At 39.7% G+C, this 14,170-nt stretch overlaps 1 protein-coding gene across 4 annotated transcripts in view; it reads right to left on the minus strand.

The window, feature by feature from the left end:
* The window catches only part of CNTN4 (contactin 4), a gene marked incomplete at both ends in the record, with an annotated part of 500,776 nt that overhangs the window by 75,265 nt on the left and 411,341 nt on the right, over nt 1–14,170 (minus strand). For all 4 annotated transcript variants that reach the window (XM_079712380.1, XM_079712378.1, XM_079712379.1 and 1 more), the window contains one exon: nt 3,545–3,672. In XM_079712380.1, coding sequence (XP_079568506.1) covers nt 3,545–3,672 — 128 coding nt within the window. The remainder of the gene's footprint in view (nt 1–3,544; nt 3,673–14,170) is intronic.

Here is a 14,170-nt window from a genome sequence, read left to right on the forward strand (position 1 = left end):
AGACCAGACAGTATAAAAATCTTAGAGGAAAACATAGGAAGAACACTCTTTGACATAAATCACAGCAAGATCTTTTTTGATCCACCTCCTAGAGTAATGGAAATAAAAACAAAAATAAACAAACGGGACCTAATGAAACTTAAAAGTTTTTGCACAGCAAAGGAAACCATAAACAAGACGAAAAGACAACCCTCCGGATGGGAGAAAATATTTGCAAACGAATCAATGGACAAAGGATTAATCTCCAAAATATATAAACAGCTCATGCAGCTCAATATTAAAAAAAACAAACAACCCAATCAAAAAATGGGCAGAAGACCTAAACAGACATTTCTCCAAAGCAGACATACAGATGGCCAAGAAGCACATGAAAAGATGCTCAACATCACTAATTAGCAGAGAAATGCAAATCAAAACTACAATGAGGTATCACCTCACACCAGTTAGAATGGGCATCATCAGAAAATCTACAAACAACAAATGCTGGAGAGGGTGTGGAGAAAAGGGAACCCTCTTGCACTGTTGCTGGGAATATAAATTGATACAGCCACTATGGAGAACAGTATGGAGGTTCCTTAAAAAACTAAAAATAGAATTACCATATGACCCAGCAATCCCACTACTAGGCACATACCCAGAGAAAACCGTAATTCAAAAAGACACTTGCACCCCAATGTTCGTTGCAGCACTGTTTACAATAGTCAGCTCATGGAAGCAACCTAAATGCCCATCGACAGAGGAATGGATAAAGAAGATGTGATACATATATACAATGGAATATTACTCAGCCATAAAAAGGAATGAAATTGGGTCATTTGTAGAGACGTGGATGGATCTGGAGACTGTCATATAGAGTGAAGTAAGTCAGAAAGAGACAAACAAGTATCGTATATTAACGCCTATATGTGGAACCCAGAAAAATTGTACAGATAAACAAGTTTTCAGGGCAGAAATTGAGACACAGATGTAGAGAACAAACGTATGGACACCAAGCGGGGGAAGTGGCGGTGGGGGTGGTGGTGGGATGAATTGGGAGACTGGGATTGACATATATATGCTAATATGTATAAAATGGATAACTAATAAGAACCTGCTTTATAAAAAAATAAATAAAATTAAAAAAAAAGAAATTTGTGCAGATGTGAACCAGATCACAGGAACAAAGAGAAAAAAGAACTAGCATTTTCCTACTATACACTGAAAGAAATAATTACTTAAATTCAAAAAAACCAGTTTAACTCTGGATTGCCTAAAATAATCTGTTATATCATACATGCGGAATCACTGTTTACATTTTACTAGAAGGCAAAAAATGAAGTGTTAAGTTTCTTAACATAGAAAGAAGTTACTATGTCAGCAACATTTATATCCACCCAAGTAAGGAGGCGATCATTGTGCATTTCATCATTGGTGTCTCTCTAAGCTTTGTACCATAATTCACTACAAGAGGAGCAGCAGGGAACTCTATGCATGGTTAAGAATGTTTTTATCCTGGGGCTGGTGGTACTCCTGGGAGATGGACTCTGATGGGAAAGAGAGGACTTTCCTTTCTGCCAACTATTTTGAGAGCTGAGGAAGTCAGGTTTATAAGAAGGATACTAACCAAACACAGGACATAACTTATTCCTACATGTGAAAATACCCCAGTTTCAACAATACATAGCAGCATATATATGGCGTCTCTGCTCAGGTGTTCATAGTCTTTCACAGTCTCAGTCATGTCTTTGTGGCAGGCTCCCTTCTCTTTACTGATACTCCTAATGGGTGGAAACTTCATGAATTTCCATTTCAATAAGATTTAGATGGTATGTATAGCCATTTTGTTAAAATACAAACAACAACAGCAAAGCAACTACTAGTATTTCCTAAGTGCCAAGCACCATGTTAAGCGCTTCACATGGATAATCTCAGTCATCAAAACAACCCGATGAGGTCAGCACTGCTATTATCCCAACACAGGTTAATTATCTCATCCAAGGTCACGGAGCCAGTAAGTGGGAGAAATGAGATTCAAAGCCAGATCTCTCTGACTCTAAGCCCAGCCTCTTCATCACTACTGAAGACTTCTGCCTACTCTTCTCTTTTATCTCCATAACTAGCAAATCATCTATAGTTAGGTGTCAGCTCTGTCACTGATCAGCTCTGAAACCTTGCGGTTCCTCCTGGTCCTAGTTCATCACTAAGTTTCCTTTTGTAGCTGAGAAAGCTATACATTAGCAAAGACGTCTAGCTGAAATTTTGTTTTACAAGTATTACTAACTTCTTTTTCCTCTGCCCTGTGAAACAGAACGAACACATAGTCACATACCCACACTATTGCTCTGAGTGAATAATAGGTTGAAATAGCTGGAGTCCATCCAAATACAGATTTACGTCTGACTCTTGAACTTACAGTTTTCTATCTGCATAGACAAGTATGTCTATGATAAGAAGGCTTCCATAAGTGGCAGTACTTTTCCAACTTCTAATGACTCCGAAATATGTAATTAGGTAATTTTTAGTTTTCTCCTTTAAATTAAAATAGAGGCAAATATTCTTTTGGGGATATTTTTATTTGCCTTAGGCTATCTTACTTCACAGAGGGAGCTACAAATGGGCAAGAGGGAAATAATCAATATGCTGTAACACATCTGTATCTATTATAGAGAAACAGGAAAAATGAGTAAGATTTCCTGGCACAGTAGAAAGAACCAGGGAGAATGCAGAATCAGGATTCCTGGGTTCACATCCCTCTTCTGCTACTGGTGACCCGGAGAAACTCACTAACCTAAGCTTTATCTTCCTCAGTCAGATCATTGCCAAGATCCCTGACTCGGGGGCGAGATATAAAGTGATAGAAATGCAAATTAAATGTAAATTAAAATCTCATCTTTCACAATTCTTACTTGGTACTTTCAGCCCATCCCATCAACCTGGTGTTGGAATACACTTACATCCTGTGCCATGCCAAGAGCATAAAGGACTTTCTGTCTCTACTAAAAAGCACCCAGGCTAAGGGATGTGGAAAATTTTATTTCTTTAAAACTGACAGGGTTGGCTGGGTGACTGAAGCAAAACACAGGGGTGGTCAAAGCCCTTTATTAATATAATAATCCACATCCATACCCCTGATAACCAAGGCAGCTCTTTTAAAAAACTGCCAATGTCATTGCTTAAACAATGTTAGCTAAAATTAGTATTTGAGTCGTGGGTTTTTAATTTGTTAGCACAGTGTTCCTAGACATGAATTCCAAATCTATAGAGACTTGAAAGAAATTTAATTAAAGGATTGAAGATAACATTAGTTATAATACTATAATAGCTACAATGGCTGTAATTCTCAAAATTGTATTGGATAATTCTGAAATAAGATAGCTTTTCAATCATATGCATTACCAACAGTTCTCTAAGAATTATTAATCATATCATGTTTTCCATGATGAATTAATTTAACAACACAGTGATATCTGTACCTATTAATATGAAGGATGTCACTTCAATAGATTTCATTATTTGAAATGAGGACACACATATTAATCTATATGTTCTCTGGGTTAGTAATTACCTTTTACTACCAGGTTTCCAGTACTGCTAGCAGTTCCAAAATGGTTAGTGGCTATGCAGGTATAACTTCCAGCATCTGATTTAGTCACATTGACGATTCTGAGACTTCCGTCTTCAGAAATGGTAATTCTGAAATCAAAGCAAATAAACCCAAAATGGTAAGTTTATCCCATATGACCAACTGGAAATTATTTCTGTCATTCTGTCATTTTCAAACTATTAAATCATGGCTACATCACTTGACAGCTTCATCTTTAGGATATTCATCTACATATACATAATTAGGATGCATGACTTAGTACTTTTAATACTTTTCTTGCTAATATGGTCTCAACAGTCTGTTGGAATAACTATTAGAAATAGGAGACAGGTTGTAACTATTCTCTCTCCTTGGCAGCTCTAACCACATTATGCAAAGAGAAGGCTTACTGTAGATCACCGTTAGTCTTAAAACTGCTGAAGAATAAGAAAAAAAAAATCCTTTGATTGGCCACTTTATGCATTTTCATTGAAAGTGTTTTCTTCTAGATGAGAAGGCTTAAATTAACTGAGTTATTATTAAGCATATTTCTTTCTGAAATATGTCAGGCAATACACTTTTAAAAAGATGTAAAAACTGAACTTAAAAAATTAAAATATTCCACAACATGGTATGACTTTGGCAAAATAGCAAATGTAGATGGCACATCTCAGGGCCCACAGTTAGGGACAAATATCTACTACCAGGTGGGAAGGAAACACTTTCACTGACAGACACAAAACTGGAACAGGAAGGATTCGAGAGAACCCTGTTTTAAACTTGACTACAGCTGAAGGGAGAGATGCAAAGATGAATAAGACATACAGCATGGCTTAGAGGTTAGCTGGAGAAACAAGAAATGTACACAGGTGGCCCATTCAAGGTAAATGCTTGTTGAATCTTCACTGTATCTTTCAAATCTACCCACTTCTGTCTATCTCTTCTGCTCCCTCTTTTTCACCCAACCCTTCATGACAGCCTCTTAAATGATCTATTTCTACTCTTGTCCCTCAAATGCATTCTTCAGTCAGTGGCCAGGGGATCTTTTAAAATATAGATCAGATTACGTCACACCCCCCAGGCTTAAAGATCCTTCTTTGGCTCTGAGTTGCACTCAGAAGAGATTCTTTCCTAGAACCTACAAAGTCTGAGGGATCTGGCCTTTGCCCTTGTCTCGCCTACTTTATTTCATCCTAATCTTTCTACCCTTTGGTGAACTCTAGTCACACTGGCTTCTGCAAGTTCCTAAAGTATCTGAACCCCTTTCCCACCTCAGGACCTTTCTGTCTGCTGTTCTGTCTGCCTTGATATCAGGGCATAGCTGTCACCTTCACACCCTCTCAGGACCTCAACTTGGAGATAGCTGTTCCTTATAGACTTTTCCTGACTCACATTTCTAAAGTGAATTTCCCTTTTCCTGTTATTCTCTTTTCCTGCAGCCACTTTATTTCCTCCCATTCAACACAATCCAGAAGTTTTGTTTACTAGTTAACTGTCCCATCACATAGAATATCAGCTTCTCTGAGGGCAGGGACTGTGCTTGTTTGAGGACTCAATCTCCTGGATCTAGTACACAGGACCGACATGTAGTAGATGCCCTGTAAGCATCTGTTAAGTGATGGAGTGAATAAGTAAATAAATATCATAAAGAAAAATCAATATTATGTTATAGGAATTCAGAGTCACTGAACCACTTGGCGCTAGTTCCAACCTTAACAGAGTCCTTTACAAAAGGACTAGGATGGGCACAGCTTTACTTAATAGAATTTTGGCTAAACATTTTATTTTATTTTATTTTATTTTATTTTTTTTTTTTTTTTAATTTTTATTTTTATTTTTATTTTTTGCTTTATCACAAATTTAATCAGTTATATGTATACATATGTTCCCATATCCCCTCCCTTTTGCGTCTCCCTCCCACCCTCCCTATCCCACCCCTCCAGGCGGTCACAAAGCACCGAGCTGATCTCCCTGTGCTATGCGGCTGCTTCCCACTAGCTATCTACCTTACGTTTGGTGGTGTATATATGTCCATGCCGCTCTTTCACTTTGTCACAGCTTACCCTTCCCCCTCCCCATATCCTCAAGTCCATTCTCTAGTAGGTCTGTGTCTTTATTCCTGTCTTACCCCTATGTTCTTCATGACCTTTTTTTTTCTTAAATTCCATATATATGTGTCAGCATACAGTATTTGTCTTTCTCTTTCTGACTTACTTCACTCTGTATGACAGACTCTAGGTCCATCCACCTCATTACAAATAGTTCAATTTCATTTCTTTTTATGGCTGAGTAATATTCCATTGTATGTATGTGCCACATCTTCTTTACCCATTCATCCGATGATGGACACTTAGGTTGTTTCCATCTCCGGGCTATTGTAAATAGGGCTGCTATGAACATTTTGGTACATGTCTCTTTTTGAATTATGGTTTTCTCAGGGTATATGCCCAGTAGTGGGATTGCAGGGTCATATGGTAGTTCTATTTGTAGTTTTTTAAGGAACCTCCATACCGTTCTCCATAGTGGCTGTACCAATTCACATTCCCACCAGCAGTGCAAGAGTGTTCCCTTTTTTCCACACCCTCTCCAGCATTTATTGTTTCTAGATTTTTTGATGATGGCCATTCTGACTGGTGTGAGATGATATCTCATTGTAGTTTTGATTTGCATTTCTCTAATTAGTAAAGATGTTGAGCATCCTTTCATGTGTTTGTTGGCAGTCTGTATATCTTCTGTGGAGAAATGTCTATTTAGGTCTTCTGCCCATTTTTGGATTGGGTTGTTTGTTTTTTTGTTATTGAGCTGCATGAGCTGCTTATAAATTTTGGAGATTAATCCTTTGTCAGTTGCTTCATTTGCAAATATTTTCTCCCATTCTGAGGGTTGTCTTTTGGTCTTGTTTATGGTTTCCTTTGCTGTGCAAAAGCTTTTAAGTTTCATTAGGTCCCATGTGTTTATTTTTGTCTTTATTTCCATTTCTCTAGGAGGTGGGTCAAAAAGGATCTTGCTGTGATTTATGTCATAGAGTGTTCTGCCTATGTTGTCCTCTAAGAGTTTGATAGTGTCTGGCCTTACATTTAGGTCTTTAATCCATTTTGAGCTTATTTTTGTGTATGGTGTTAGGGAGTGATCGAATCTCATACTTTTACATGTCCCTGTCCAGTTTTCCCAACACCACTTATTGAAGAGACTGTCCTTTCTCCACTGTACATTCCTGCCTCCTTTATCAAAGATAAGGTGACCATATGTCCGTGGGTTTATCTCTGGGCTTTCTATCCTGTTCCATTGATCTATCTTTCTGTTTCTGTGCCAGTACCATACTGTCTTGATTACTGCAGCTTTGTAGTATAGTCTGAAGTCAGGGAGCCTGATTCCTCCAGCTCCATTTTTCGTTCTCAAGATTGCTTTGGCTATTCGGGGTCTTTTGTGTTTCCATACAAATTGTGAAATTTTTTGTTCTAGTTCTGTGAAAAATGCCAGTGGTATTTTGATAGGGATTGCATTGAATCTGTAGATTGCTTTGGGTAGTAGAGTCATTTTCACAATGTTGATTCTTCCAATCCAAGAACATGGTACATCTCTCCATCTATTTGTATCATCTTTAATTTCTTTCATAAGTGTCTTATAATTTTCTGCATACAGGTCTTTTGTCTCCTTAGGTAGGTTTATTCCTAGATATTTTATTCTTTTTGTTGCAATGGTAAATGGGAGTGTTTCCTTGATTTCACTTTCAGATTTTTCATCATTAGTATATAGGAATGCCAGAGATTTCTGTGCATTAATTTTGTATCCTGCAACTTTACCAAATTCATTGATTAGCTCTAGTAGTTTTCTGGTAGCATCTTTAGGATTCTCTATGTATAGTATCATGTCATCTGCAAACAGTGACAGCTTTACTTCTTCTTTTCCAATTTGGATTCCTTTTATTTGCTTTTCTTCTCTGATTGCTGTGGCTAAAACTTCCAAAACTATGTTGAATAAGAGTGGTGAGAGTGGGCAACCTTGTCTTGTTCCTGATCTTAGTGGAAATGGTTTCAGTTTTTCACCATTGAGGACGATGCTGGCTGTGGGTTTGTCATATATGGCCTTTATTATGTTGAGGAAAGTTCCCTCTATGCCTACTTTCTGCAGGGTTTTTATCATGAATGGGTGTTGAATTTTGTCGAAAGCTTTCTCTGCATCTATTGAGATGATCATATGGTTTTTCTCCTTCAATTTGTTAATATGGTGTATCACGTTGATTGATTTGCGTATATTGAAGAATCCTTGCATTCCTGGGATAAACCCCACTTGATCATGGTGTATGATCCTTTTAATGTGCTGTTGGATTCTGTTTGCTAGTATTTTGTTGAGGATTTTTGCATCTATGTTCATCAGTGATATTGGCCTGTAGTTTTCTTTCTTTGTGACATCCTTGTCTGGTTTTGGTATCAAGGTGATGGTGGCCTCGTAGAATGAGTTTGGGAGTGTTCCTCCCTCTGCTATATTTTGGAAGAGTTTGAGAAGGATAGGCGTTAGCTCTTCTCTAAATGCTTGATAGAATTCGCCTGTGAAGCCATCTGGTCCTGGGCTTTTGTTTGTTGGAAGATTTTTTATCACAGTTTCAATTTCAGTGCTTGTGATTGGTCTGTTCATATGTTCTATTTCTTCCTGATTCAGTCTTGGCAGGTTGTGCATTTCTAAGAATTTGTCCATTTCTTCCAGGTTGTCCATTTTATTGGCATAGAGTTGCTTATAGTAATCTCTCACGATCTTTTGTATTTCTGCAGTGTCAGTTGTTACTTCTCCTTTTTCATTTCTAATTCTATTGATTTGAGTCTTCTCCCTTTTTTTCTTGATGAGTCTGGCTAATGGTTTATCAATTTTGTTTATCTTCTCAAAGAACCAGCTTTTAGTTTTATTGATCTTTGCTATTGTTTCCTTCATTTCTTTTTCATTTATTTCTGATCTGATTTTTATGATTTCTTTCCTTCTGCTAACTTTGGGATGTTTTTGTTCTTCTTTCTCTAATTGCTTTAGGTGCAAGGTTAGGTTGTTTAGTCGAGATATTTCCTGTTTCTTAAGGTGGGATTGTATTGCTATAAACTTCCCTCTTAGAACTGCTTTTGCTGCATCCCATAGGTTTTGGGTCGTCGTGTCTCCATTGTCATTTGTTTCTAGGTATTTTTTTATTTCCTCTTTGATTTCTTCAGTGATCACTTCGTTATTAAGTAATGTATTGTTTAGCCTCCATGTGTTTGTATTTTTTATAGCTCTTTTCCTGTAATTGATATCTAGTCTCATAGCATTGTGGTCGGAAAAGATACTTGATACAATTTCAATTTTCTTAAATTTACCAAGGCTTGATTTGTGACCCAAGATATGATCTATCCTGGAGAATGTTCCATGAGCACTTGAGAAAAATGTGTATTCTGTTGTTTTTGGATGGAATGTCCTATAAATATCAATTAAGTCCATCTTGTTTAATGTATCATTTAAAGCTTGTGTTTCCTTATTTATTTTCATTTTGGATGATCTGTCCATTGGTGAAAGTGGGGTGTTAAAGTCCCCTACTATGATTGTGTTACTGTCGATTTCTCCTTTTATGGCTGTTAGTGTTTGCCTTATGTATTGAGGTGCTCCTATGTTGGGTGCATAAATATTTACAATTGTTATATCTTCTTCTTGGATCGATCCCTTGATCATTATGTAGTGTCCTTCTTTGTCTCTTCTAGTAGTCTTTATTTTAAAGTCTATTTTGTCTGATATGAGAATTGCTACTCCAGCTTTCTTTTGGTTTCCATTTGCATGGAATATCTTTTTCCATCCCCTTACTTTCAGTCTGTATGTGTCTCTAGGTCTGAAGTGGGTCTCTTGTAGACAGCATATATATGGGTCTTGTTTTTGTATCCATTCAGCCAATCTGTGTCTTTTGGTGGGAGCGTTTAGTCCATTTACATTTAAGGTAATTATCGATATGTATGTTCCTATTCCCATTTTCTTAATTGTTTTGGGTTCGTTATTGTAGGTCTTTTCCTTCTGTTGTGTTTCTTGCCTAGAGAAGTTCCTTTAGCATTTGTTGTAAAGCTGGTTTGGTGGTGCTGAACTCTCTCAGCTTTTGCTTGTCTGTAAACGTTTTAATTTCTCCATCAAATCTGAATGAGATCCTTGCTGGGTAGAGTAATCTTGGTTGCAGGTTTCTCTCCTTCATCACTTTAATTATGTCCTGCCACTCCCTTCTGGCTTGTAGAGTTTCTGCTGAGAGATCAGCTGTTATCCTGATGGGGATTCCCTTGTGTGTTATTTGTTGTTTTTGCCTTGCTGCTTTTAATATGATTTCTTTGTGTTTAATTTTTGACAGTTTGATTAATATGTGTCTTGGCGTATTTCTCCTTGGATTTATTCTGTATGGGACTCTCTGTGCTTCTTGGACTTGATTAACTATTTCCTTTCCCATATTAGGGAAGTTTTCAACTATAATCTCTTCAAATATTTTCTCAGTCCCTTTCTTTTTCTCTTCTTCTTCTGGAACCCCTATAATTCGAATGTTGGTGCGTTTAATGTTGTCCCAGAGGTCTCTGATATTGTCCTCTGTTCTTTTCATTCTTTTCTCTTTATTTTGCTCTGCATTAGTTATTTCCACTATTTTATCTTCCACCTCACTTATCCGTTCTTCTGCCTCAGTTATTCTGCTATTGATCCCATCTAGAGTATTTTTCATTTCATTTATTGTGTTTTTAATCGATGCTTGATTCATCTTTAGTTCTACTAGGTCCTTGTTAACTGTTTCTTGCATTTTGTCTATTCTATTTCCAAGATTTTGGATCATCTTTACTATCATTATTCTGAATTCTTTTTCAGATAGACTGCCTATTACCTCTTCATTTGTTAGGTCTGGTGGGTTTTTATCTTGCTCCTTCTCCTGCTGTGTGTTTTTCTGTCTTCTCATTTTGCTTATGTTACTGTGTTTGGGGTCTCCTTTTTGCCGGCTGCAGGTTCGTAGTTCCTGTTGTTTTTGGTGTCTGTCCCCAGTGGCTAAGGTTGGTTTAGTGGGTTGTGTAGGTTTCCTGGTCGAGGGGACTAGTGCCTGTGTTCTGGTGGATGAGGCTGGATCTTGTCTTTCTGGTGGGCAGGTCCACGTCTGGTGGTGTGTTTTGGGGTGTCTGCAGACTTTTTATGATTTTAGGCCACCTCTCTGCTAATGGGTGGCGTTGTGTTCCTGTCTTGCTAGTTGTTTGGCATAGGGTGTCCAGCACTGTAGCTTGCTGGTCGTTGAGTGAAGCTGGGTGCTGGTGTTGAGATGGAGATCTCTGGAAGATTTTCGCCGTTTGATATTATGTGGAGCTGGGAGGTCTCTTGTGGACCAGTGTCCTGAAGTTGGCTCTCCCACCTCAGAGGCACTGTACTGACTCCTGGCTCCTCAATTTGGGATGATTTGTTGTCTATTCATGTATTCCACAGATGCAGGGTACATCAAGTTGATTGTGGAGCTTTAATCCGCTGCTTCTGAGGCTGCTGGGAGAGGTTTCCCTTTCTCTTCTTTGTTCTCACAGCTCCCGGGTCTCAGCTTTGGATTTGGCCCCGCCTCTGCGTGTAGGTCGCCGGAGGGCGTCTGTTCTTCGCTCAGACAGGAAAGGGTTAAAGGAGCAGCCTCTTCGGGAACTCTGGCTCACTCAGGCCGGGCGGGAGGGAGGGGCACGGAGTGCGGGGCGAGCCTGCAGCGGCAGAGGTCGGCGTGACGTTGCACCAGCCCGAGGCGCACCGTGCGTTCTCCCAGGGAAGCCGCCCCTGGATCCCGGGACCCCGGCAGTGGCGGGCTGCTCAGGCTCCCGGAAGGGCGGTGTGGACAGTGACCTGCGCTCGCACACGGGCCCCTTGGCGGCGGCAGCAGCAGCCCCAGCGTCCCACGCCCGTCACTGGGCTCCGCGCTTTCAGTCGCGACTCGCGCCCGTCTGTGGAGCCCCTTTAAGCAGCGCTCTTAATCCCCTCTCCTCGCGCAGCAGGAAACCAAGAGGGAAGAACAAGTCTCTTGCCTCTTCGGCAGCTCCAGAGTTTTCCCGGACTCCCTCCCGGCTAGCTGTGGCACATTAGCCCCCTTCAGGCTGAGTTCTCGCCGCCAGCCCCAGTCCTCTCCCTGCGCTCTGACCGAAGCCCGAGCCTCAGCTTCCAGCGCCGCCCGCCCCGGCGGGCGAGCAGACAAGCCTCTCGGGCTGGTGAGTGCCGCTCGGCACCGATCCTCTGTGCGGGAATCTCTCCGCTTTGCCCTACCCAGGTATGTGGGGAGTTTCTTGCCTTTTGGGAGGTCTGGGGTCTTCTGCCAGCGTTCAGTAGGTGTTCTGTAGGAGTTGTTCCACGTGTAGCTGTATTTCTGGTGTCTAAACATTTTAAAATCAAGGGAAGATTTAGATGCACTGGATCGCAAATGCTGCATATACTTTTCTCAAAGGCTCTTAGGGATAGAGAAGTGACAGCCTTCCTGATGACCCATTCCAGGTTCTATGATTCAGGCTGATGAGACAGTATGAAGGTGTGAGAACTCTACAAAGGATGCTGGCATCAGAAGGATGGGTGTTCAAATTCCAGTTCTATCAGCTCTAGCTGTGTGACTGGACGGAGGCAACTTGCTTAACTTTTTCAGCTTTAGCTTCCTCATCTATAGAACAGAGCCATAGCACCAATCTTCTAGGATGACAGTAAAAACTTACGTAAGAGGGTCAGTGAGAGTTCTGGTAGTTATTAGGTAGTAGTTCTCTTTTATCTTCAAAACTGTCCTCTTATTTAATCATTGGCATATATGGGAAAATGGGACATCATTCTCTTAATATAGTTATTAAATCAGCCTGCTTCATGAACTCCACCTATCACATGTGACAACCTGAAGGCATATACGAATTAACTGGGTCATCCCAAATCAATGTACAGGATACAGACAGGGAGGCCCTTTGTTCATTTACACCATAGATATACACATAACACTTGCTCAATAAAGAACATATGATACCCCATGAGCCAAAGAGCAGAATGTACTTACAAAAATAGAGTGGTGATTAAATCCTAATTACCTCAATAATCACAAAAATAGCTTTAAAGGAATTAATCATATTCCCATTTACAAAATAATTTGCTGGAAACTGTGAAATGTTGGCATACGAGAACTCAATAAGGAAGGTAACATTTGTGTTTTCGACATGGAGTCTTCTTCCACGAAGTAACATAGGCCTACAGTGTATTTAACACTCTGAGGGGTGAGCTGACCCTTTCAAAGCACCAAATTTATACCATTTAAAATTCCCCAAACCTAAAAAGCCTGTATCACACTGCATACTGTATAATGCCAAAGGATATGAATAAGGAAACAAGCACAGGATTTGTCATCAGATGACCTGGGTCCTAGCCTTGACCCCGATACTTGCTAAGTGTATGACCTGGCCAAATGACTTATGCTCCAAGACAAGGTTTCTCAACCTTGGCACTACTGACATTTTGGACCAGAGAAGTCTGTCCTGGGGAGGATGTTTAACAGCATCTTTATCCTCTACCCACTGTACTCCAGTAGCTCTGCCCCTCCTCCCAAGTCGTGACCAACAAAAATATCTCCCAAATGTTCCCTGGGGGCAAAATCACCCCAAGTTGAGAGCCACTGATCTACATCAGTCTTTATTTTTTAATTACACAGGATACTATGAGGGTTATCTTATACAATAGATAATATATGTGAAAGTTTCTATTAACTGTAAAGTGCTGTACAAATGTTTTTCCCAGTGTCATTTCCATCCGTGCATCCCTAATTTTGGTATTTCCATTGCACAAAAGGCACCCAACATATTGTGGCTACTCAGCTATGGGACCCAGCTAGCTCTTCACAACCTCTCACAAGGCTCTTCTTTCCCTTTATGGAAATCCACTGTTTCCTCAAAACTTCCCTGTCCAATTTCCTATGGGTCTCATGAAATGAGAAAGGAAATTTATAAACCACTGTACTACCCAATCTTCAAGATTTCAGTGCCTCACAGGGGTTTAGTGTTTTAATCTTCCCATTGTTTTTCACAAAGAGTTGAACAAAGAGCTAAGCCTCCAGTGCTAGAGTTCCAGACAAGGGGGAAGATCAGTGAAGGAGAAAATTTGTAGAAGAATTTGTAATTTTTAGTAGCTGTCATTAAATCACATCATACTTCTATGATTGCTTACTCTTCCTAGGGATAATCCAATTGTGGGTGCAATATGAAGTTGGGAGAATTGCTCTTTTGGGAAATTCAACCACTTCCTTATCTGAGCAATGCAGTGTAGTGAATAAGAACATATGATCTGGAACTCAATTGTCTAGACTCAAATCAGGCATGTACCAGTTATGAGCTATGTGACTTTGTGTAAGTTAATGTCTCTCTATCTAAATTTTTTAATTTGAGATAATGTAATAATAAAAGTAACTATATCCATAGGGTTGTTGTAGAGATGTGCAGTGCTCAGAACAGTGCATGGCACATAAAATGCACCATGTAAGTGCACTAGCCAAATGCTCTATTAACTAAAGCTCTGTTCCCTCCTAGATCCATCGTTTCAAGCATTAATAAAAGCCTCTGTTAAGACTAAGACTACTCTGCAGTAGTTCTCTCCCTCTGAAGTCTGGCA

The sequence above is a fragment of the Hyperoodon ampullatus genome (genome assembly GCF_949752795.1).
Source record: "Hyperoodon ampullatus genome assembly, chromosome: 10".
Classification (NCBI taxonomy): domain Eukaryota; kingdom Metazoa; phylum Chordata; class Mammalia; order Artiodactyla; family Ziphiidae; genus Hyperoodon; species Hyperoodon ampullatus.